This window comes from Mobula hypostoma, chromosome 31 (assembly GCF_963921235.1).
Source record: "Mobula hypostoma chromosome 31, sMobHyp1.1, whole genome shotgun sequence".
Taxonomy (NCBI): Eukaryota; Metazoa; Chordata; class Chondrichthyes; order Myliobatiformes; family Myliobatidae; genus Mobula; species Mobula hypostoma.
Genome location: NC_086127.1, coordinates 8,996,744 through 9,021,823, shown reverse-complemented (window position 1 = coordinate 9,021,823; position 25,080 = coordinate 8,996,744). Strand labels below are relative to the sequence as shown.

General features: G+C 50.7%; 1 protein-coding gene across 3 annotated transcripts in view; it reads left to right on the top strand.

The window, feature by feature from the left end:
* The window catches only part of nop2 (NOP2 nucleolar protein homolog (yeast)), a 58,247-nt gene that overhangs the window by 9,234 nt on the left and 23,933 nt on the right, over positions 1–25,080 (top strand). For 2 of the 3 annotated variants that reach the window (XM_063036694.1, XM_063036693.1), the window contains exons 2-5: positions 11,514–11,651; positions 12,069–12,114; positions 12,485–12,561; positions 12,989–13,242. In XM_063036694.1, coding sequence (XP_062892764.1) covers positions 11,546–11,651; positions 12,069–12,114; positions 12,485–12,561; positions 12,989–13,242 — 483 coding nt within the window. In that variant the 5' untranslated portion in view covers positions 11,514–11,545. Of the gene's footprint in view, positions 1–4,911; positions 5,020–11,513; positions 11,652–12,068; positions 12,115–12,484; positions 12,562–12,988; positions 13,243–25,080 lie in introns of those variants that run through there. The other variant, XM_063036695.1, reaches the window with a different exon arrangement.

The following is a 25,080-nucleotide window of genomic DNA, read 5'->3' as shown; positions in this document are numbered from 1 at the left end:
GGTCGACGCTGCATCGTGGGCCTGAGGACCCAAGCTACTCGACATTCCATCCCATGCATATTTATCCTCTCGTTCCCGTTGGCTGTCGGAGGCCAATAACAGTCCCAGCGAGGGAATGTGTTCCATATTTGTGCCTCTAGCTCCCGTTGGCTGTCGGAGGCCAATAACAGTCCCAGCGAGGGAATTTTGCATCTCCCCCTCCCCCTCCACCTTTCAAATCCCTTACTCACTCTTCCTTCAGTTAGTCCTGACGAAGGGTCTCAGCCCGAAACGTCGACTGCACCTCTTCCTAGAGATGCTGCTTGGCCTGCTGTGTTCACCAGCAACTTTGATGTATGTTGCTTGAATTTCCAGCATCTGCAGAATTCCTGTTGTTTGCGAGGGAATGTGTTGTTTATTTATCCTCTAGTTCCCGTTGGTGGTTGGCCGATAACAGTCCCAGTGAGGGAATGTGTTCCATATTTATGCTTCTAGTTCCTGTTGGCTGTCGAGGGCCAATAACAGTCCCAACAAGGGAATGTGTTGTATATTTATCCTCTAGCTCCCGTTGGCTGTCAGCCGATAACAGTCCCAGTGAGGGAATGCGTTGTTCCTCAGCTCCACTAAGAGCTACGCTGGACAGTCCTGGGGTGATTTCATTTTGGACTGCCCGCTGCCCGCCGTGTGTTCTGCTTCATGAGAAACGCAACTCTTTTTCCATTCCCCCACTCGCCGTATTCCCTATTCATTCCCCTATGGCACTGGGCGTGATCCAGTGAGAGGCAGGCGATGAGGAGGGACAGGGTGGGGAAGGAGAGAGACTGGGGGTGTTGGGATGGGGGGGAGACACTACTGGGGAAAGGGGGGTGGACTGAGGTCCAGTCACTGAGGCTGGCAGCCGCCCACGAGTGAGCGAGGCAGAGAGGGGCAGGGACCTCCGGGTCAGACAGGCGTTGAGCCCGCACTGCGAGGCAGGGGTGGAAAGGCGGAGGACGGTGGGGCAGTGTTCTACATCGCCCCCGTTTCGGCGCAGGGAGCATTGCAGGAAAGGCGGATGACGGCCCTCGGAGCACGGGTCGGCGGGTGGAGTGAATGCGCTGCAGCCGTGGGTGAGACTGGGTTGCAGGAGGGGCAGGGCTCCTGGCGTTCCGCTGTTTCAGACGCGACAGAGGAGGAGAGATTGAGGGGGATGGTGGCCTTGCTAGTCGACTTGATACGACACTGATCAGACTGCGTGGGGCTTCAAGGGTGGAAACGAGGAATAAGAAAGGGCTGACTGTGTTAATGGTACATTATAGACCACCCGGCAAGGCACTTAACCACACATTGCTCTGCGATGACACCGGGGCCAAGCTGTGTCGGTCCTAATGCCCTTCCCTTGGACAGCATCGATGGCATGGAGAGGGGAGACTTGCAGCATGGGCAACTGCCGATCTTCCATACAACCTTGCCCAGGAAACCTTCCAAGGTGCAAATCCATGGTCTCACGATTCTAACGGAATATATAAGACCACCCAATGGCAGTTTTTAGAGGGGCAAATTTGTAGAGAGATTGCAGGCCTTTGCAAAAAAAAACAATTTCAGTTTGTGATGGTGGGTGAAACATAGAAAATGGGTTTGCAGGAGTAGGCCATTCGGCCCTTCGAGCCTGCACCGCCATTCAGTATGATCATGGCTGATCATCCAACTCAGAACCCTGTACCAGCCTTCCCTCCATACCCCCTGATCCCCGTAGCCACAAGGGCCAGATCTAACTCCCTCTTAAACATAGCCAATGAACTGGCCTCAACTGCTTCCTGTGGCAGAGAATTCCACAGATTTTATTTGCCGATGTACATATTTATTATTATTATTATTATTATTTTATTTTTTTCTGTATTATGTATTGCATTGAGCTGCTGGTGCTAAGTTAACAAATTTCACATCGCATGCCGGCGATAACAAGCCTGGTTCTGATTTAGCTTTTCCCGTATTGTCTGCGATTTCGACACCCGACAGGCTGGATGGATCCAGGGTTGTCGTGTCTGTTCAAGAAAGTTTCCTTCTTCGATATATAGCGGTCCTGTTGGGAGAGAGTGGATCTCCTGCTGGGGAACGAGACGGGGTGGCTGACTGAAGTTTGAACAGTGGAACACTTTGGATCAAGTGATCACAGTTCCATTATGAGGTGAAGGCCTCCCTCGGTCAGGATCGACCATGGATATTGCATCCTAGCTGTCTAGACATGCAAGCCTGGGCAGTACGATATGGAGAGCAACCCATGTAGCAGGCTCCCCCGCACCCCACAGCTGATGAACCCAAAGGAACGGCAGAGATTGATACAGTTTGGCACCAGCAGCTCCGCAGGAGGTTCCAGTCAGCGTTGAACTCAACGTACGACTGCCTCAGGGTCACCAGCTCCAGATTTTTCCCTCGGGGTTTACTCCCGAAGTCTTACCCGGGATTGGGTGTGGCCGCAAGGCAGCAGAGGTTTGAGATCAGAGTTTTGCTTCTCCCAGGTGAGCTGCCAACCACGGCTGACGAGCCCCGTCTGCCCGAAGTGACTGGTTTTGAGGAACCAGTAACCCTCCTTTGCCCCTTCTCCTGTCGGTAGAAACGGTTCCGCTGGGCTTAGTAGCTGAGACACGTGTGAAGGCCGGGAGCTGGCCTTGGTCGTTATTGGGAGTATTTAATAGGTGGAGGGAGCTTGTCTGCATTACCACCCCCGGCTATAACAACCTCATGGGAAAGGATAGGGTCTGGTCCTTGGGTTGAGGTTCTAAGTTGGAGAAAGGCCAATTTTGATGGAGTCAGAGAGGATCTGACAAGTGTGAATTGGGCTAGGTTGTTGGCGTGTTTGGCAAATGGGAAGCCTTCAAAAGTGAAATTCTGAGAGCGCAGGGTTTGTATGTTCCTATTAGAATAAAAGGCAAGGCCTGGCAGGTTTAGAGAACCTTGTTTCTTGTGGCCCTGCTTAAGAAGGAGGAGGAGGTATGAGGCAGAGGGGAACAAATGAGGTGCTGGAGGAGTATTGGGAATGCAAGAGAGCACCGAAGAGGCTAAACGAAGGCATGAGGTTTTTTGCATCTGCGTTTAGTTGGTTAAATTGTTGGAAGGTATTCTAAGGGACTGAATATATTGAAGACTGGTTAATGGATAAAGATTGAATAAAGGGAGGACGGGAGGATGAATACTGGGCCCTCGTGGAGGACTTTGTCAAATGGTGCAAGCTGAATCATCTGCAACTCAACATCAGTAAGACAAAGGAGATGGTGATGGACTTCAGGAAGACTAAGCTTGCTGTACTCCCTGTTACTACTGATGGGGAGGATGTGGATGTGGTGAGGACCTACAGGTAACTGGGGGTGCACCTGGATGGAAACCAACACAGAGGCTGTGTACAAGAAGGGCCAAAGTCGCCTCTACTTCCGGAGGAGACTGAGGTCCTTTGCAATATGCAGGCCTCTCCTTCACATGTTCTACCAGTCTGGTGTCACCATTACAATCTTCTATACCAGGGGTCCCCAACCTTTTTTGCACTGCGGACCGGTTTCATATTGACAATATTCTTGCTGACCGGGGGGTAGGGTTGCCCACGGACAAGAATAGCAGTCATATACGTTGTTTACCCCGAGACTACAATGACCATGAAGCCTTGTGCGGGCACCAGTGCGCATGCGTGATTTGCTCATGTGTGTACGTGCCGATATTTTCTATAATTCGTTTTTGGCAATTCTGTTCGGGGGGAGGGGGGTGTTAATCAAGGCCGGAATATAGGTAATAAGTGGCTAATACATTCAATTTCGTTTCGTTTCTATAAGGTTTTATCTATTAAACACACAGCGCATATTTTCCTCACATGAATATAGTGATAAGTCAATTATCAGGGGAGCTTGAAGTAAGTGTTGAATGAACTTCCAGTATAAGTGGTAGAGGCAGGTTCGATATTATCATTTAAAGAAATATTGGATAGGTATATACACAGGAAAGGAATGGAGGGTTATGGGCTGAGTGCAGGTCGGTGGGACTAGGTGAGAGTAGCGTTTGGCACAGACTAGAAGGGCAAAGATGGTCTGTTTCCGTGCTGTAATTGTTACATGGTTATATAAGTAAGTCAATAGCATCATAACATTTTAAGTAATGTTTGGATATTAAACACACAGCACATATTTTTCCCGTATGAACATGTAAAATCAGTGTAACACACCAGTATCGCTGAATCAGTGGGAGCCCTGGGCTTGTTTTCCTGCAACAAGACGGTCCTATCGAGGGTGATTGTGTCCAGTCTATTCCGCAATTTGGTTTTCATTGCATTCATTGCAGAGATATGTTGGAAATGGAAGCAATGTTTTCAGTGCTTTCGTGGCTATCTCAGGATATTTAGCCTTAACTTTGATCCAGAATGCCGGCAGAGATGTTATGTCAAACATACTTTTCAGCCTGCGGTCATTTGCAAGCTCCAGGAGCTGATCTCCTTCCTGCGCTGACATGGATGACGCGTGGGTAATGAGCTCGCGTGTGTTCAAGCTCAACAGTGGGCGTGACAGGGAATGAGGAAAGGTGCAGCTGACTCATATCGCCAAATCATATGGTTTCCTCACGGCCCGGTAGCACATGCTTTGTGGCCCGGTGGTTGGGGACCGCTGTTCTATACGATGGTGTGCTGGGGCAATGGCATCAACACGGGTGATATCAACAGGCTCAATATCTGATTCAAAAGGCTGGCAGTCGAACTGGACACACTGAAGGCTGTGGTAGAGCAAAGGACCCGACAGAAAATCCTGGCAATTCTGGACGATGTTTCTCACCCTCTGCACGCCACCTTGGCTGAACAGAGGGAACACTTTTAGTGATAGACTGAGACAACTGTGCTGCTCCAAAGAGCGATACATGGCCTGCTGCGTTCACCAGCAACTTTTATGTGTGTTGCTTGAAATTCCAGCATCTGCAGATTTCCTCGTGCTAGCGATACGAGGTCATTCTTGCCTTCGGCCATCAGACTCTATAATGAGTCAACCTATAGCTGGGGAAGTGGTGACCCCTCATGTTGGACTGTTTGAGGTAACTTACATTTTTTTTTATCCTCTCTCCTTCTCTTGCAGTATTTATATCTGTGCACTGGTAACGCTACCGTGACGCGGTCATTTCCTTTGGGGTCAGTAAAGTATCTGGTCATTTCCAGTACACACGTGTAAAGGAGAATTAAATAACTGTTACTCCGGATCTGAGGCAGCACACACAGAAAGCCAATCAGATAAAGAAGGTGATAAAAAAGCCGCAGTAGATGTAAATACATAAGATAGCTTGTCTACGTAGAGTGACACTTGGCGCAGGAGCCTGGGGGTAGGCGGCTGATAGGAAGTGATAAGATAGTGACGCTGGGCCTCACTGCCTGAGGAAAGGAACCGTTGTTAAATCTGGTAGCCCTGGCATGGTTGCTGCACCGCCTCCCCTCCCCTCCCAACGGGAGTGGGGCAAAAGGTCCGCGAGCCGGGCGGCTGGATTCCTCTGGGCTTGGCGGGTAGGAGGACACGGCCTGCCTTTCTCCGGCAGGCTGCTGGCGCTTTGAGTGGTTTTAGTGACCCGTGGTAGAGCCATCCTGTCCTCACCGTGCAGCGACCCGGCGTGTGGGGGTGCTCTCTCCTGCGCACCTGGGGAACAATCTGCAGGCCTGCACTGTCCCAGCTCCCTTCCACCCCCTCGAGGCGCTGGCGAGCCTTCTTGACTGTGTAGGGTGAGCTCTGGGGCCGGCAGAGGTTGTGCAGGGTGTGCGCTCCCGGCTCTGAAGCTGCTCGCAGTTCCCGCTGCTGTGCCGCCAAAGTAAAGAGGGGTGCAAGAGGTGCGCCTTCTCCTGAAGTTGATACAGCCGTCTTGTTGACGTTGAGGAAGAGGTTATTTGCCCGGCACCAGGCATTCCCACCTCCTCTCTGTTGGCGCTGGCGACAAGCCCCACCACTGTCGTGCCATCTGCAGACTTGACCAAGCGATTGCTCGGGTGTCCGGCCGTGCAGTCGTGTGTGAGCAGCAGCAGAGGGCTTGGCACATGCAGACCCCCAGGGTGACGGGGAGGGAGGAGCGGTCGGGCGTCCTGACCACCTGAGGTCTGTCCATTCGGACGCCTGGTTGTTCTGCAGTGCATTTACGGTGCCTTGACAAAGTATTGAGCCCCCAACCCTCTGTGCGCATAAACGAGTATCACAACCAGGCATTTCGATCAATTTAACTGAGCATTTTGATTTCTGAATCAAGTGCTCCTCTTTTTCACAGGGCACGGAAAACTAAAAGTTCAAAAGCAAATGTCAGAGATCAAAAGTGTTCATTCCCCTTCTCATTATTTAGTGCGACCACCTCTCACAGCTATCACGGACAGCAGTCTTTTTGGATAAGACTCTATTAACTTTGCACAGGGTGGTGGAGCAAAGTTTGCCCATTCCTGCTGGAAAAGTTGCTCAAAATGTGTCGGGTTCTTTGGGGAGCAGCAGTGGACAGCAATTTTGAGGTCTTGTCAGAGGTGTTTGATCGGGTTAAGGTCAGGACTCTGACTGGGCCACTCAAGGGCATCAATTTTCTTCATTTGAAGCCACTCCATGGTTGCTCAGTCAGTGTGATTTGGGCTGTTGTCCTGCTGAAAGATGAACTTTCTCCCCAGTTCAAGATCTCTGGCAGAGGCCAGCAGGTTTTTCTCCGGATCTCCCTGTATTTAGCAACATTCAACTTCCCGTCAATCCTGACCAGATTTCCAGTCCCTGCCGCTGAAAAGCATCCTCATACCATAATACTACCTCCACCACGCTTTACAGGAGGGATGCTGTTAACCTAGCTGGTGCGCAGGGACTCTGACAGAAATATTTCAAGTGTCGTTAGAAACGGGGATGGTGCCGGAGGATTGGTGTATCGCTTATGTGGTTCCATTGTTTAAAAAGGGTTCTAAGAGTTAACCTGGCAATTAATGCCCTGTGAATTTGACGTCAGTGGTGGGTAAATTGATGGAAAGTATTCTTGTAGATGGTATATATAATTATCTGGATAAACAGGGTCTGATTAGGAACAGTCAACATGGATTTCTGCGTGGAAGGACATGTTTGACAAATCTTATTGAATTTTTTGATGAGGTTACTAGGAAAGTTGACGAGGGCAAAGCGGTGGATGTTGTCTATATGGACTTCAGTAAGGCCTTTGACAAGGTTCCACACGGAGGGTTAGTTAGGAAGGTTCAATCGTTAGCCATTAATATCGAAGTAGTAAAATGGATTCAGCAGTGGCTGGATGGGAGATGCCAGAGAGTAGTGGTGGACAACTGTGTGTCAGATTGAAGAACGGTGTGTAGCGGTGTGTCTGAGGGATCTGTACTGGGTCCAATGTTGTTTGTCATATATACATACGATCTGGATGATGGGGTGGTAAATTGGATTAGTAAGTATGCAGATGATAGGTGGCATTGTGGATGATGAGGTAAGTTTTCGAAGCTTGCAGAGAGATTTAGGACAGTTAGAAGAGTGAGCTGAAAGATGGCAGATGCTGAAAAATGTGAGGTGCTACATTTTGGTAGGATTAATCAAAATAGGACATACATGGTAAATGGTAGGGCATTGAATAATGCAGTAGAACAGAGGGATCTAGGAATAATAGTGCATAGTTCCCTGAAGGTGGAATCTCATGTGGATAGGGTGGTGAAGAAAGCTTTTGGTCAGCTGGCCTTTATGAATCAGAGCATTGAGTATAGGAGTGGATAGGATGTTTCCAATGGTGAGGGTATTCAGAACTAGAGGCACAGACTCAAAATTGAGGGGCGACCTTTTAGAGAAGAAGCAAGGAGGATTTTTTTTTTAGCCAGAGAGTAGTAAATCTGTGGAATGCTTGGCCACAGACTGCAGTGGAGGCCAAGTCCGTGCGTATATTTAAGGTGGAAGTTGATCGGTCAGGGCATCAAAGGATGGCGAGAAGGCAGGTGTAGGGGGTTGGCTGGGATCCAGGATCAGCCGTGATGGAATGGCAGACCAAACTCGATGGGCTGAAAGGCCTAATTCTGCCCCTAGTCTAATGGAACAGATGGGAGATTGTCACACACATCAAAGTTGCTGGTGAACGCAGCAGGCCAGGCAGCATCTCTAGGAAGAGGAACAGTCGACGTTACGGGCCGAGATCCTTCGTCATTCGTCCTGACGAAAGGTCTCGGCCTGAAACGTCGACTGTACCTCTTCCTAGAGATGCTGCTTGGCCTGCTGCGTTCACCAGCAACTTTGATGTGTGTTGCTTGAATTTCCAGCATCTGCAGAATTCGTGTTGTTAGGAGATTGTCAGTGTGGCTTTCTGTGTGTTGGGTCGTATCTAACCAATCTTGTCGAGTTTTTCGAGGAAGTTACCGGGAAGTTGATGAGGGCAAGGCATGGACTTTAGCAGGGCCTTTGACCAGGCCCCTCGTGGGGAGACTGGGAGGAAAAGGTTCTGTTGCTTGGCATTCAGGATGGTGTAAAGTAGATTGGCTTCGCGGGAGAAGCCAGGGTGAGGTAGGAGATGGTCGCCTCCGGCTGGAGGCCACAGGGGCCCATCAGTGCTGGTTGTCGTCTGTGTTGGTGATCTGGATGATAATGCGGCCAACTGGATCAGCAAGTTTGCCGATGACACCAGGAGCTGGGGTGCGGGGGGCAGCGAGGAAGGCCAACGGGGTCTGCGGTGGAACCCGGAACACCTGGGAATGGGGGCCGAAGAGTAGCAGGTGGAATTTAATGCACAGAGGTGCGAGGCATTGCACTGTGTGAATACAAATCAGGGAAGGACTTGCAGGGTGAGGAGTGCGGGAGAACAGAGGGAGCTGGGGGGTACAGTCCGTAGTTCCGTGAAAATCGCATCTGGTAGAGATAGTAAAGAGAGCCTCAGTCGCACTGTGTACATAAAGGAAAGGATGGAGTGCAGGGGATGAGATGTCGCTGAGGCCTGATTCCCAGTCACCTCCCTACAGGACAGAGATTGAAAGAGTGCAGAGAAAATTTGCAAGGGTGCTGCTGGGACGTGAAGGCCCGAGTTACTGGGAAAGGTGTAGTCGGTTAGGACTTCACTCCCTGGAGCAGAGGAGGCAAAGGAGAGATGTGAGGGTTATGGGGAGAGGAGATGCAAGCAGGCTTTTTTGGATAGCTGTGTGAAGGGGAGCCGGTGGTCCAGGTGCAGGTTGATAATTCCGGGCAGAGTGAAAGTTTGGCGTTTCCCAGAGGGCTGAGGAACCTGTTTCTATGCTCCGTTGCTGGGGGGGGGGTTGAGTGGGCTAGAATGACGGGCAGAAAGGCTAGCAAGGCTGAGGTGCTCCGAAGCTAAGATAGACTGGCAAATGACACTTCAAGGATTGACGGTGGATATGCAATGGCAGGCATTTAAAGGTTGCATGGATGAACTACAACAATTGTTCATCCCAGTTTGGCAAAAGAATAAATCAAGGAAGGTAGTGCACCCGTGGCTGACAAGAGAAATTAGGGATAGTATCAATTCCAAAGAAGTAGCATACAAATTAGCCAGAGAAAGTGGCTCACCTGAGGACTGGGAGAAATTCAGAGTTCAGCAGAGGAGGACAAAGGGCTTAATTAGGAAGGGGAAAAAAGATTATGAGAGAAAACTGGCAGAGAACATAAAAACGGACTGTAAAAGCTTTTATAGATATGTAAAAAGGAAAAGACTGATAAAGACAAATGTAGGTCCCCTGCAAACAGAAACAGGTGAATTGATTATGGGGAGCAAGGACATGGCAGACCAATTGAATAATTACTTTGGTTCTGTCTTCACTAAGGAGGACATAAATAATCTTCCAGAAATAGTAAGGGACAGAGGGTCCAGTGAGATGGAGGAACTGAGCGAAATACATGTTAGTAGGGAAGTGGTGTTAGGTAAATTGAAGGGATTGAAGGCAGATAAATCCCCAGGGCCAGATGGTCTGCATCCCAGAGTGCTTAAGGAAGTGGCCCAAGAAATAGTGGATGCATTAGTGATAATTTTTCAAAACTCGTTAGATTCTGGACTAGTTCCTGAGGATTGGAGGGTGGCTAATGTAACCCCACTTTTTAAAAAAGGAGGGAGAGAGAAACCGGGGAATTATAGGCCGGTTAGCCTAACGTCGGTGGTGGGGAAACTGCTGGAGTCAGTTATCAAGGATGTGATAACAGCACATTTGGAAAGCGGTGAAATGATCGGACAAAGTCAGCATGGATTTGTGAAAGGAAAATCATGTCTGACGAATCTCATAGAATTTTTTGAGGATGTAACTAGTAGAGTGGATAGGGGAGAACCAGTGGATGTGGTATATTTGGATTTTCAAAAGGCTTTTGACAAGGTCCCACACAGGAGATTAGTGTGCAAACTTAAAGCACATGGTATTGGGGGTAAGGTATTGGTGTGGGTGGAGAATTGGTTAGCAGACAGGAAGCAAAGAGTGGGAATAAACGGGACCTTTTCAGAATGGCAGGCGGTGACTAGTGGGGTACCGCAAGGCTCAGTGCTGGGACCCCAGTTGTTTACAATATATATTAATGACTTGGATGAGGGAATTAAATGCAGCATCTCCAAGTTTGCGGATGACACGAAGCTGGGTGGCAGTGTTAGCAGTGAGGAGGATGCTAAGAGGATGCAGGGTGACTTGGATAGGTTGGGTGAGTGGGCAAACTCATGGCAGATGCAATTTAATGTGGATAAATGTGAAGTTATCCACTTTGGTGGCAAAAATAGGAAAACAGATTATTATCTGAATGGTGGCCGATTAGGAAAAGGGGAGGTGCAACGAGACCTGGGTGTCATTATACAACAGTCATTGAAAGTGGGCATGCAGGTACAGCAGGCGGTGAAAAAGGCGAACGGTATGCTGGCATTTATAGCGAGAGGATTCGAGTACAGGAGCAGGGAGGTACTACTGCAGTTGTACAAGGCCTTGGTGAGACCACACCTGGAGTATTGTGTGCAGTTTTGGTCCCCTAATCTGAGGAAAGACATCCTTGCCATAGAGGGAGTACAAAGAAGGTTCACCAGATTGATTCCTGGGATGGCAGGTCTTTCATATGAAGAAAGACTGGATGAACTGGGCTTGTACTCGTTGGAATTTAGAAGATTGAGGGGGGATCTGATTGAAACGTATAAGATCCTAAAGGGATTGGACAGGCTAGATGCGGGAAGATTGTTCCCGATGTTGGGGAGGTCTAGAACGAGGGGTCACAGTTTGAGGATAGAGGGGAAGCCTTTTAGGACCGAGGTTAGGAAAAACTTCTTCACACAGAGAGTGGTGAATCTGTGGAATTCTCTGCCACAGCAAACTGTTGAGGCCAGTTCATTAGCTATGTTTAAAAGGAAGTTAGATATGGCCCTTGTGGCTACAGGGGTCACGGGGTATGGAGGGAAGGCTGGGTTCTGAGTTGGATGATCAGCCATGATCATAATAAATGGCGGTGCAGGCTCGAAGGGCCGAATGGCCTACTCCTGCACCTATTTTCTATGTTTCTATGAATGGCCTGTTTCTGGACTGTGAGGGAAGGAGGGAGGGGGGCTGCAGAGGGCGTTGCAAACCCTCTCTGTGTTCTCCCCAGCTCAGCACCGTGAGGCACAGGCTCCCTGGAGGATGGGGCGCAAACTAGACCCCAGCAAGAGGCAGGTCCGAGGGCCCGGCAGGAAGGCCCGCAAACAGAGGGGGGCCGAGACCGAGGTCCCTGCCGAGCTGCTGGAGGGTAAGTGAGGGAACGAGGGAGGGGAGGGTGAGATTGGGAGTAGGTGGGGGGGGATGGGTGTACTGGTGGACAACAGTGGGCGGGGAAGAGCAGGGGGTGGAGAAGGGGCCACGGGAGGGAGGGGCGCGAAAGGGGGGAGTGGAGGTGGGATCACGGAGAGGGTGGGGAAGGGGGGATTGGAGATAGGACTGCAGAGGCAAGGAGGGCACGAGCAGAGGGGGGGAGAAGGTGGTCGGTGGGGGAGGAGGCTGAGAGGAATGGGATGGAGGGAGGTGGAGAACAGATAGAGAAGGAGGGGTGAGGAAGAAGGCAGACGGGTGGGGGCTGGAAATAGAAAGGTCCGGGGGGGGGTGGAAGGGATAGTGAGGGTGAAACCGTTCCCCCAGCCCCCGCTAACACCACCACTTCTGCCCCCAGACCATCAGCCAGAGACCCGACGCCTCAGGAGTCGCCAGAGGAAACGGTGAGAGACCAACACAGTGACCTCTGATCCCTGTCCCTGCGGCTCCCCCCCACCACCGGCCCCTTAGCCCCTTCCTCTGTCACTTCCACCCCCGGCCCATTCCCCTCTGACACCCGCACCTTCTCCTCTTGACTTCTGGTTCACACCTGAACCCCCGGCCCCTCGTCCCCTCTGACTGCCAGCTCCATTAGCTGCGACCCTCTTGGCCCTCGGCCCAGAAGCCCCTCCTGCATCCCCCGACCCCCGACCCGCCAGGCTCCTGATGACCCAGTGCCAGCCCCACCCAAGCCTGGCCGATCTGGCCTCTCCCTTCCCGGCATCCCCCTGCCCTCCCGCTCTGGCTCCTGACTCTCCCTGCTCCCTCCGGCAGGGCCCTGAAACGCACCCGCCTGGCAGCAGGGGCTTGCGAGGAGCAGCCGGTTCAGGAGAAGAGGAAACGGGCTTCAGGTAAGTGCCAGGAGGTCACCTTCCCCCCTCCACAATCCATGACTTGCTGTCCCTCCCACTGCACCCCACCTCCCTTTCACCTCACCCGCCACCCCCATCCTTTCCCCACCACTGGCTTCCTCCCCAACACTCCCTCACACCTTCAACCCTCCCTCTCCTCCTACCCACCCTATTTTCCTCCACTTACCCCCCTCCCTCCCTCCCTTCCCTGCTCCTCCCAGCCCATCTACTCCTCCCCCAACCCCCTTCAATAACACCCAACACCCACCGGCACCCACCTCCCCTCAGCAGCCCCCCCCCAATTTCTCCTCCCTACCTATCCCCTTCCTTCTCTCCCCGTCCTCTTCATCTCCCTCCCTCTCCCTCCACCCCTCGCCTTGCCCCTCGACACTGCCCCCACTCTTTCATCCACTCCCTGTGCTGCCAGCTGCCGCCCCCCGGGGTTTCGGCGATGAGAACGGCCAGCGGCTGCAGCCGAGGGGGGAGAAGCCGTCCCCGCAGGAGTCCGGACAGACCGGGGCGCCCCGGGCCCGGCTGCTCTCCTTGGGCTCCGACGAGGACGAGGAGGAGGAGGAGGAAGGTGCACCCTCAGTCTCTGACTCTGGCAGTGACCTGCCGCTCGATGACTTCGGGGTCTGCTCGGACGAGGACGAGGGGGACGAAGAGGGGGAGGATGAGGAGGTAAGAGCACACAGTATGTCTAAACTGTGTACTGAGAATGGGGTCGGTCACAGGCGACACAGGCGGCCATGGCCCCTTATGGAGAGGCCAGTGGGCTGATCCCCACATAAGCATCTGCAGACAAGGCAAACGGGCGTGGAGAACCTATGTGCTCTGTCTCCCTCCACCCTCCAGCGGTGCAGAGGGAGCTTCACTCTGTGTCTGACCCCGGGAGTGTGTGATGGGACGGTGCGGGGGGAGCTTCACTCTGTGTCTGACCCCGGGAGTGTGTGATGGGACGCTGCGGGGGGAGCTTCACTCTGTATTGGACCCCAGGAGTGTGTGATGGGACGGTGCGCAGGGAGCTTCACTCTGTGTCTGACCCCGGGAGTGTGTGATGGGACGGTGCGGGGGGAGCTTCACTCTGTGTCTGACCCCGGGAGTGTGTGATGGGACGGTGTGGAGGGAGCTTCACTCTGTATTGGACCCCAGGAGTGTGTGATGGGACGGTGTGGAGGGAGTTTCACTCTGTGTCTGACCCCGGGAGTGTGTGATAGGACGGTGCGGGGGGAGCTTCACTCTGTGTCTGACCCCGGGAGTGTGTGATGGGACAGTGTGGAGGGAGTTTCACTCTGTGTCTGACCCCGGGAGTGTGTGATGGGACGGTGCGCAGGGAGCTTCACTCTGTGTCTGACCCCGGGAGTGTGTGATGGGACGGTGCGGGGGGAGCTTCACTCTGTGTCTGACCCCGGGAGTGTGTGATGGGACGGTGTGGAGGGAGCTTCACTCTGTATTGGACCCCAGGAGTGTGTGATGGGACGGTGTGGAGGGAGTTTCACTCTGTGTCTGACCCCGGGAGTGTGTGATAGGACGGTGCGGGGGGAGCTTCACTCTGTGTCTGACCCCGGGAGTGTGTGATGGGACGGTGCGGGGGGAGCTTCACTCTGTGTCTGACCCCGGGAGTGTGTGATGGGACGGTGCGGAGGGAGATTCACTCTGTTTCTGACCCCGGGAGTGTGTGATGGGACAGTGCGGAGGGAGATTCACTCTGTGTCTGACCCCGGGAGTGTGTGATGGGACGGTGCGGGGGAGCTTCACTCTGTGTCTGACCCCGGGAGTGTGTGATGGGACGGTGTGGAGGGAGATTCACTCTGTGTCTGACCCCGGGAGTGTGTGATGGGACGGTGTGGAGGGAGATTCACTATGTGTCTGACCCTGGGAGTGTGTGATACAACAGTGCAGAGGGAGCCAGACTCTGTGTCTTACCCCAGAAGTGTGTGATGAAACGTCATAAAGGGACCTTTGCTGTGTGCCTGACCCCAGAGGTGTGATTGAACGGTGCAGAGGGAACTTCACTCTGTGTCTTTCCCCAGGAGTGTGTGATGCAATGTGCCAGAGGGAGCTTCACTCCGTGTTGGACTCTTGGAGTGAGCATTGGCATGGTGCAGAGAGAGCTTCACGCTGTGATTCTACTCAAGAGTGTGTGATAGAATGTCATAGAAGAAGCATTGCTGTGTTTCTGATCCAGGAGTGTCTGATGGAAAGTGGTAAAGGGAGCTTCACTCTGTGTCTCAACCCAAGAATGTGTGATGAAACATCATAAAGCGACCTTTGCTATGTGTCTGACCCCAGGAGAGTGATGGAATGGTGCAGAGGGAGCTTCACACTGTGTCTGAGCCCAGGAGTGTGTGATGTAGCAGTGCAGAAGGAGCTTCGTTCTTTGCTAGACCCCAGGATAGTGTGATGGAACAGTGCAGAGGGAGCTACACTCTGTATCTCAACCCAGGAATGTATGATGAGATGTGTTAGGGGGAGCTTCACTCTGTGTTTCTCCCCAGGAGTGTGTGATGGAGACAGTTTGGGAAAATATTTAATTGAGGTAGAGGGAAATATGATGCCATTTGGCAGGAAGTTTGGAATGTAAATTGGGAGCAGATGTTCTCAGGGAAATGCATGGCAGAAATGTGGAAAATGTTCAGGGTACATTTGCGTGGAATTCTGCAGAGGTATGTTCCATTGAAGCAGGGAAAGGATGGTAGAGTTGAAGAACCATGGTGTACAAAGTATGTGGAAAATCTAGTTAAAAGTAAAGAAAAGCTTACAAAAGGTTCATGAAACTAGGAAATGTTAGACCTCTAGAAACATAGAAACACAGAAAATAGGTGCAGGAGTAGACCATTCGGCCCTTCGAGCCAGCACCGCCATTCAGTATGATCATGGCTGATCATCCAACTCCGAACCCTGTACCTCCATACTCCCTGATCCCTTTAGCCACAAGGGCCATATCTAACTCCCTCTTAAATATAGCCAATGGACTGGCCTCAACTGTTTCCTGTGGCAGAGAATTCCACAGATTCACCACTCTCTGTGTGAAGAAGGTTTTCCTAATCTCTGTCCTAAAAGGCTTCCCCTTTATCCTCAAACGGTGACCCCTCGTTCTGGACTTCCCCAACATCGGGAACAATCTTCCTGCATCTAGCCTGTCCAATCCCTTTAGGATTTTATACGTTTCAATCAGATCCCCCCTCAATCTTCTAAATTCCAACGAATATAAGCCTAGTCGATCCAGACTTTCATCATATGGAAGTCCTGCCATCCCAGGAATCAATCTGGTGAAACTTCTTTGTACTCCCTCTATGGCAAGGATGTCTTTCCTCAGGTTAGGGGACCAAAACTGCACACAATACTCCAGGTGTGGTCTCACCAAGGCCTTGTACAACTGCAGTAGTACCTCCCTGCTCCTGTACTCGAATCCTCTCGCTATGAATGCCAGCATACCATTCGCCTTTTTCACCACCTGCTGTACCTGCATGCCCACTTTCAATGACTGGTGTATAATGATACCCAGGTCTCGTTGCACCTCCCCTTTTCCTAATCGGCCACCATTCAGATAATAATCTGTTTTCTTGTTTTTGCCACCACAGTGGATAACCTCACATTTATCCACATTAAATTGCATCTGCCATGAATTTGCCCACTCACCTAACCTATCCAAGTCACCCTGCATCCTCTTAGCATCCTCCTCACAGCTAACACTGCCGCCCAGCTTCGTGTCATCTGCAAACTTGGAGATGCTGCATTTAATTCCCGCATCCAAGTCATTAATATATATTGTAAACAACTGGGGTCCCAGCACTGAGCCTTGCGGTACCCCACTAGTCACTGCCTGCCATTCTGAAAAGGTCCCGTTTATTCCCACTCTTTGCTTCCTGTCTGCCAACCAATTCTCTATCCACATCAATACCTTACCCCCAATACCGTGTGCTTTAAGTTTGCACACTAAACTGTGACCCCTTTAAGTTTGTGTGGGACCTTGTCAAAAGCCTTTTGAAAATCCAAATATACCACATCCACTGGTTCTCCCCTATCTACTCTACTAGTTACATCCTCAAAAAATTCTGAGATTCGTCAGACATGATTTTCCTTTCACAAATCCATGCTGACTTTGTCCGTGATTTCACCGCTTTCCAAATGTGCTGTTATCACATCTTTGATAACTGACTAGCATTTTCCCCACCATTGATGTGAGGCTAACCGGTCTATAATTCCCCGGTTTCTCTCTCCCTCCTTTTTTAAAAAGTGGGGTTACATTAGCCACCCTCCAATCCTCAGGAACCAGTCCAGAATCTAAAGAGTTTTGAAAAATTATCACTAATGCATCCACTATAGTTACAAGGTTGCCAGGAAGGAGCTTGGGAATGGAATTAGAGCCAGAAGTGGCCAAGAGAAGGCCTCAGTGAGCAGGATTAAGGAAAACCCCAAAGCATTCTACAAGTATGTGAAGAGCAAGAGGATGAGCCGTGTGAGAATAGGACCAACCTGGCGTGACAGTGGAGACCTGTGTATGGAACCGCAGGAGGTAGCGGAGGTACTTCAGTGTTCACCCGGGGAAAAGACCTTGGCAATTATGGGGGGATGACTTACAGCGGACTGAAACGCTTGAGCATACAGACGTTAAGAAAGAGGATGTGCTGGAGCTTTTGAAAGGCATCAAGTTGGATAAGTCGCCGGGACCTGATGAGATGTGCCCCAGGCTACTGTGGGAGGCGAGGGAGGAGATTGCTGAGCCTCTGGCGATGATCTTTACATCATCAATGGGACGGGAGAGGTTCCAGAGGATTGGAGGGTTGCAGATGTTGTTGCTTTATTCAAGAAAGGGAGTAGAGATAGCCCAGGAAATTATAGACCTTCAGTGGTTGGTAAGTTGTTGGAGAAGATCCTGAGAGGCAAGATTTATAAGCATTTGGAGAGACATAATCTGATTAGGGATAGTCAACATGGCTTTGTCAAGGGCAGGTCGTGCCTTATGAGCCTGATTGAATTCTTTGAGGTTGTAACAAAACACATTGAAGGTAGAGCAGAACTTCTGCCTTAAATAAACGTAAACACGTGACCTCCACAGCTGCCTGTGGCAAGGAATGCCCCAGATTCACCACCCTCTGGCTGAAGTAATTCCTCCTCATCTCTGTTTGAAAAGGACGCCCTTCTATTCTGAGGCTGTGTCCTCCGGTCTTAGACTCTCCCACCATAGGAAACATACCCTCCACATCCACTCTGTCAAGGTCCTTCTCTATTCGATAGATTTCAGTGAGGACACCCCCTCATTCTTGGGAATTCCAGAGCCATCAAATGTTCTTCATATGACAAGCCGTTGAAACCGAGAATCATTTTCCTGACGAAGGGTCTCGGCCTGAAACGTCGACTGCACCTCTTCCTAGAGATGCTGCCTGGCCTGCTGCATTCACCAGCAACTTTGATGTGTGTTGCAATCATTTTCCTGAACCTCCTTTGAACCCTCTCAAGGTTCAGCACTTCCTTTCTAGGATAAAGGGCCCAGAAATGCTCACAATACTCAACGTGAGGCTTCACTAGTGTTTCATAAGGTCTCAACATTACATCCTTGCTTTTGTACTCTAGTCCTCTTGAAATGAATGCTAACATGGCATTTGCCTTCTTCACCACAGACTCAAACTGCTGATTAACCTTTAGGGAATCCTGCACAAGGACACCCTTTGTACCTCCGCTTTCTTGTATTTTCTTTTCATTTAAAAAATAGTTAACCTTGTCTCTACATCTACCAAAGTGCATGACCTTAGACTTCCAGACACTCCACACGTCTTCTTCACCTCCACACTGTCAAGGTCCTTCTCCATTCGATAGGTTTAATAGTTTGTGTATTTCTTGTACTGATCGTGTTCTTTCTGGTGCAAGTTGTGCATAAATTAACATTTTATTTACAGGCGCTGGAAATGTGAGTGGAGCAAGGCATGGTAGCGGTTGGCATGGTAGTGGTTAGCATGGTAGCGGTTGGCATGGTAGTGGTTGGCATGGTAGCGGTTGGCACAATTGCTTTAAGGCGCCAGCGGTGGACCGATCAGGATTCAGTTGCCGCCACTGTCTGTTCATTCTCGCCGCGACTGCATGGGTTTCCCCGGGTGCTGGGGGGCTATGGAGGGAGTGTGCAGGGCGATGGAAGGACTAGGCTGTTTAAATAGTGCAGTACAGGCTAGATGGGCTGAAGGGTCTGCTTCTGTGTCTCCGTGGCTCGAACTCAGCAGGCCGGGCAGCATCTGTGGAGGAAAATAGATCGGACAGCTGACTTTTCAGGCTGAGACCCTTCATCAGGCTGGGAAAGGAAAGGGTCGGGGGCAGGAAGTGGAGAGAAGCCAGGTGATGAGTACAAGCTGGTGAGGCCAGTGGAGGGGGAAGACGATGGGGGAAATGAAGTGGGAAGCTGGGAGGAGATGGGTGGACGAGGCGAAGGGATGAAGTAGAAGGAATTTGAAATGAGGGCCACAGAGTAGAGGGGAGTAGGTGGGCAGATAGAGGGAGGTGCTGATCAGTGAGGGCCGGGGGTGAGTCTGGGGAGTAAGCAAAGAGACAGGGCCACCAGATGGGGAGGACTGGAGGGTTGTGGATGTTGTTCCTTTATTCAAGAAAGGGAGTAGAGATAGCCCAGGAAATTATAGACCAGTGAGTCTTACCTCAGTGGTTGGTAAGTTGAGGGAGAAGATCCTGACAGGCAGGATTTATGAACATTTGGAGAGGTATAATATGATTAGGAGTAGTCAGCATGGCTTTGTCAAGGGCAGGTCATGCCTTACGAGCCTGATTGAATTTTTTGAGGATGTGACGAAACACATTGACGATAGAAGAGCAGTAGATGTAGTGTATATGGATTTCAGCAAGGCATTTGATAAGGTACCCCATGCAAGGCTTATTGAGAAAGTAAGGAGGCATGGGATCCAAGGGGACATTGCCTTCTGTGGATCCAGAATTGGCTGGACCACAGAAGGCAAAGAGTGGTTGTAGACAGGTCATATTCTGCATGGAGGTCGGTGACCAGTGGTGTGCCTCAGGGATCTGTTCTGGGACCCCTTCTCTTTGTGATGAGGAAGTGGAGGGATGGGTTAGTAAATTTGCTGATGACACAAAGCTTGGGGATGTTGTGGATAGTGTGGAGGGCTGTCAGAGGTTACAGCGGGACATCGATAGGATGCAGAACAGGCTGAGAAGTGGCCGATGGACTTCAACCCAGACAAGTGTTCATTTCGGTAGGTCAAATTTGAAGACAGAATGTGATATAAATGGTAAGACTCTTGGCAGTGTAGAGGATCTGCGAGATCTTGGGGACCATGTCTATAGGATACTCAAAGCTGCTGCGCAGGTTGACAGTGTTGTTAAGAAGACTTACGGTGTGTTGGCATTCATCAACAGTGGAATTGAGTTCAAGAGTATGGGGTAATGTTACAGCTATATAAAACCTTGGTCAGACCCCACTTAGAATACTGTGTTCAGTTCTGGTCACCTCACTACAGGAAGGATGTGGATACTATAGAGAGAGTTCAGAGGAGATTTAGAAACATAGAAAACCTATGATTTACAAGGATGTTGCCATGATTGGGGAGCATGCCCGGTGAGAATAGGTTGAGTGATATCGGCCTTTTCTCCTCGTAGCGACGGAGGATGAGTTGTGACCTGATAGAGGTGTATAAGATGATGATGGGCATTGATCGTGTGGCTTTGTCACAAGGCTGAAATGGCTAACACGAGGGGGCGGATACAATAGGGTCTTTTAAGAGATTTTTAGATAGGTACATTGAGCTTAGAAAACAGAAGGCTACGCGCTAAGGAAATTCAAGGCAGCTTCTGGAGTAGGTTTACATGGTCGGCACAACATTGTGGGCCGAAGGGCCTGTAATGTGCTGTGGATTTCGATGTTCTGTGTTACAGAGGGGGCTTTTCTGTGTGCCTTACCCCAAGTGTGTGCAATGCAGTGTGGCAGAGGGAGCTTCACTCTGTGTCTGACCCAGGACTGTGTGATAGGACATTGCAGAAGGAGCTTCAGTCTGTGTCTGAGACCAGGGACATGAGATGGAATGTCAAAGAAGGAATTTACTCTGTCTGACCCTGGGAATGTGTGATGGGACAGAGTGCAGGGAGCTTCACTCTGTGTCTGACCCCAGGAGTGTGTGATGGGACGGTGCGGAGGGAGCTTCACACTGTGTCTGACCCCAGGACTGTATGATGGGATATTGCGGAGGGAGCTTCACACTGTGTCTGACCCCAGGACTGTATGATGGGATATTGCGGAGGGAGGTTCACACTGTGTCTGACCCCGGGGACATGAGATGGAATGTCAAAGAAGGAATTTACTCTGTCAAACCCTGGGAATGTGTGATGGGACGGTGTGGAGGGAGCTTCACTCTATGTTTGACACCGGGGATGTGTGATGGGATGTCGTAGAGGGAGCTTCATTCTGTGTCTGACCCCAGGAGTGTGTGCTGGGACGTTATAAAAGGAGCTTTGCTGTTTGTCTGACCCCAGGAGGGTGTGATGGAACGGTGCAGAGGGAGCTTCATTGTATGTCTTACCTTAGGAATGTGTGGTGGGACATCGAGGGAGCTTCACTCTGTGTCTGACCCCGGGAGTGTGTGATGGGACAGTATAGTCGGAGTTTCACTCTGTGTCTAACCCTGGGAACATGATGGGACGGTGTGGACGGAGCTTCACTTGGTGTCAAGTTTTAAGTTTTAATCTACAATTTGAGAGGGAGAAGGGAAGATTGGAAGTGTCAGTATTACAGTTGAACAAAGGGGACTATGGACGCATGAGGGAGGAGCTGGCCAAAGTTGACTGGAAAGATACCCTAGCAGGGATGACAGTGGAACAACAATGGCAGGTATTTCTGGGAATAACACAGAAGGTGCAGGATCAGTTCATTCCAAAGGGGAAGAAAGATTCTAAGGGGAGTAAGGGGCGACCGTAGATGACAAGGGAAGTCAAGGACAGTATAAAAATAAAAGCTAGGAAGTATAACATAGCAAGGATGAGTGGAAAGCCAGAGGATTGGGAGACTTTTAAGGAGCGACAGAAGATAATTAAAAAGGCAATACGGGGGGAAAAGATGAGGTACAAAGGCAAGCTAGCCAAGAATATAAAGGAGGATAGTAAAAGTTTCTTTAGGTATGTGAAAAGGAAAAAAATAGTTAAGACCAAAATTGGGCCCTTGAAGACAGAAACGAGTGAAATTATTATGGGGAACAAGGAAATGGCAGACGAGCTGAACAAGTACTTTGGATCTGTCTTCACGAGGGAAGACACAAACAATCTCCCAGATGTAATAGTGGCCAGAGGACCTAGGGTAACAGAGGAACTGAAGGAAATTCGTATCAGGCACAAAATGGTGTTGGGTAAACTGCTGGGACTGAAGGTTGATAAATCCCCAGGGCCTGATGGTCTGCATCCCAGGGTACTTAAGGAGGTAGCTCGAGAAATCGTGGACACATTGGTAATCATTTTCCAATGTTCAATAGATTCAGGATAAGTTCCTGTGGATTGGAGGGTAGCTAATGTTATCCCACTTTTTAAGAAAGGAGGGAGAGAGAAAACAGGCAATTATAGACCAGTTAGTCTGACATCAGTGGTGGGGAAGATGCTGGAATCAATTATAAAAGATGAAATAGTGGCATATTTGGATAGCAGTAGCAGGATAGGTCCGAGTCAGCATGGATTTACGAAGGGGAAATCATGCTTGACTAATCTTCTGGAATTTTTTGAGGATGTAACTATGAAAATGGACATGGGGAAAGCCAGTGGATGTAGTGTACCTGGACTTTCAGAAAGCCTTTCATAAGGTCCCACACAGGAGGTTAGTGTGCAAAATTAGAGCAATTGGTATTGGGTGTAGGGTACTGACATGGATAGAAAATTGGTTGGCAGACAGGAAACAAAGAGTAGGGATTAGTGGGTCCTTTCCAGAATGGCAGGCAGTGACTAGTGGGGTACCACAAGGCTCGGTACTGGGACCACAGCTATTTACAATATACATCAATGATTTAGATGAAGGGATTAAAAGTAACATTAGCAAATTTGCAGATGACACAAAGCTGGGTGGCGGTGTGAAATGTGAGGAGGATTTTATGAGAATGCAGGGTGACGTGGACAGGCTGGGTGAATGGGCAGATGCAGTTTAATGTGGATAAATGTGAGGTTATCCACTTTGGTGGCAAGAACAGGAAGGCAGTTTACTATCTGAATGGTGTCAAGTTAGGAAAAGGGGAAGTACAACAAGATCTAGGTGTCCTTGTTCATCAGTCACTGAAAGTAAGCATGCAGGTACAGCAGGCAGTGAAGAAAGCTAATTGCATTTGGGCCTTCATAACAAGGGGAATTGAGTATAAGAGCAAAGAGGTCCTTCTGCAGTTGTACAGGGCCCTGGTGAGACCACACCTGGAGTATTGTGTACAGTTTTGGTCTCCAAATTTGAGGAAGGACATTCTAGTTATTGAGGGAGTGCAGCGTAGGTTCACGAGGTTAATTCCCAGGACGGTGGGACTGTCATATGTTGAAGGATTGGAGCGACTGGGGTTGTATACACTGGAATTTAGAAGGATAAAGGGGATCTGATTGAAACATATAAGATTATTAAGGGATTGGACACGCTAGAGGCAGGAAACATGTTTCCGATGTTGGGGGAGTCGAGAACCAGAAGCCACAGTTTAAGAATAAGGGGTAGACAATTTAGAACAGAGTTGAGGAAAAGCTTTTTCACACAGGGGGTTGTGGATCTGTGGAATGCTCTGCCTCAGAAGGCAGTGGAGGCCAATTCTCTGGATTCTTTCAAGAGAGAGTTAGATAGAGTTCTTAAAGATAGCGAAGTGAGGGGATATGGGGAAAAGGCAGGAACAGGGTACTGATTGTGGTTGATCAGCCATGATCACAGTGAATGGTGGTGCTGGCTCGAAGGGCAGAATGGCCTGCTCCTGCACCTACTGTCTATTGTGTCTGAACCCCAGAAACGTGTGATAGGACAATATAGACGAAGCTTAACTCTGTGTCTGATCTCGGGAGTGTGTGATGGGACAGTGTGGAGGGAGCTTCACACTGTGTCTGACCCTAGGAATGTGGTGGGGGCAGTGCAGACAGAGCTTCACTTTGTGTCTGACCGAGAGAGTGTGTGATGGGACGGTGTTGGGGGAGTTTCACTCTGTGTCTGACCCCGGGAGTGTGTGATGGGACGGTGTTGGGGGAGTTTCACTCTGTGTCTGAGCCCGGGAGTGTGTGATGGGACGGTGCGGAGGGAGCTTCACTCTTTGTCTGACCGAGAGAGTGTGTGATGGGACGGTGTGGAGGGAGTTTCACTCTGTGTCTGATCCCGGGAGTGTGTGATGGGACGGTGTGGGGGGAGTTTCACTCTGTGTCTGACCCCGGGAGTGTGTGATGGGACGGTGTGGAGGGAGCTTCACTCTGTGTCTGAGCCCGGGAGTGTGTGATGGGACGGTGTGGAGAGAGCTTCACTCTGTGTCTGAGCCCGGGAGTGTGTGATGGGACGGTGTGGAGAGAGCTTCACTCTGTGTCAGACCCCGGGAATGTGTGATGGGACGGTGCGGAGGGAGATTCACTCTGTGTCTGACCCCGGGAGTGTGTGATGGGACGGTGCGCAGGGAGTTTCACTCTGTGTCTGACCCCGGGAGTGTGTGATGCGACAATGTGGAGGGAGTTTCACTCTGTGTATGACCCCGGGAGTGTGTGATGGGACGGTGCGGAGGGAGTTTCACTCTGTGTCTGACCCCGGGAGTGTGTGATGGGACGGTGTGGAGGGAGCTTCACTCTGTGTCTGAGCCCGGGAGTGTGTGATGGGACGGTGTGGAGAGAGCTTCACTCTGTGTCTGACCCCGGGAGTGTGTGATGGGACGGTGTGGAGGGAGATTCACTCTGTGTCTGACCACGGGAGTGTGTGATAGGACGGTGTGGAGGGAGTTTCACTCTGTGTCTGATCCCGGGAGTGTGTGATGGGACGGTGTGGAGGGAGCTTCACTCTGTGTCTGACCGAGAGAGTGTGTGATGGGACGGTGTGGAGGGAGTTTCACTCTGTGTCTGTTCCCGGGAGTGTGTGATGGGACGGTGTGGGGGGAGTTTCACTCTGTGTCTGACCCCGGGAGTATGTGATGGGACGGTGTGGAGGGAGTTTCACTCTGTGTCTGACCCTGGGAGTGTGTGATGGGACGGTGTGGAGGGAGATTCACTCTGTGTCTGACCCCGGGAGTGTGTGATAGGACGGTGTGGAGAGAGCTTCACTCTTTGTCTGACCCCGGGAGTGTGTGATGGGACGGTGTGGAGAGAGCTTCACTCTGTGTCTGACCCCGGGAGTGTGTGATGAGACGGTGTGGAGGGAGCTTCACTCTGTGTCTGACCGAGAGAGTGTGTGATGGTACGGTGTGGAGGGAGTTTCACTCTGTTTCTGACCCCGGGAGTGTGTGATGGGACGGTGTGGGGGGAGTTTCACTCTGTTTCTGACCCCGGGAGTGTGTGATGGGACGGTGTGGGGGGAGTTTCACTCTGTTTCTGACCCCGGGA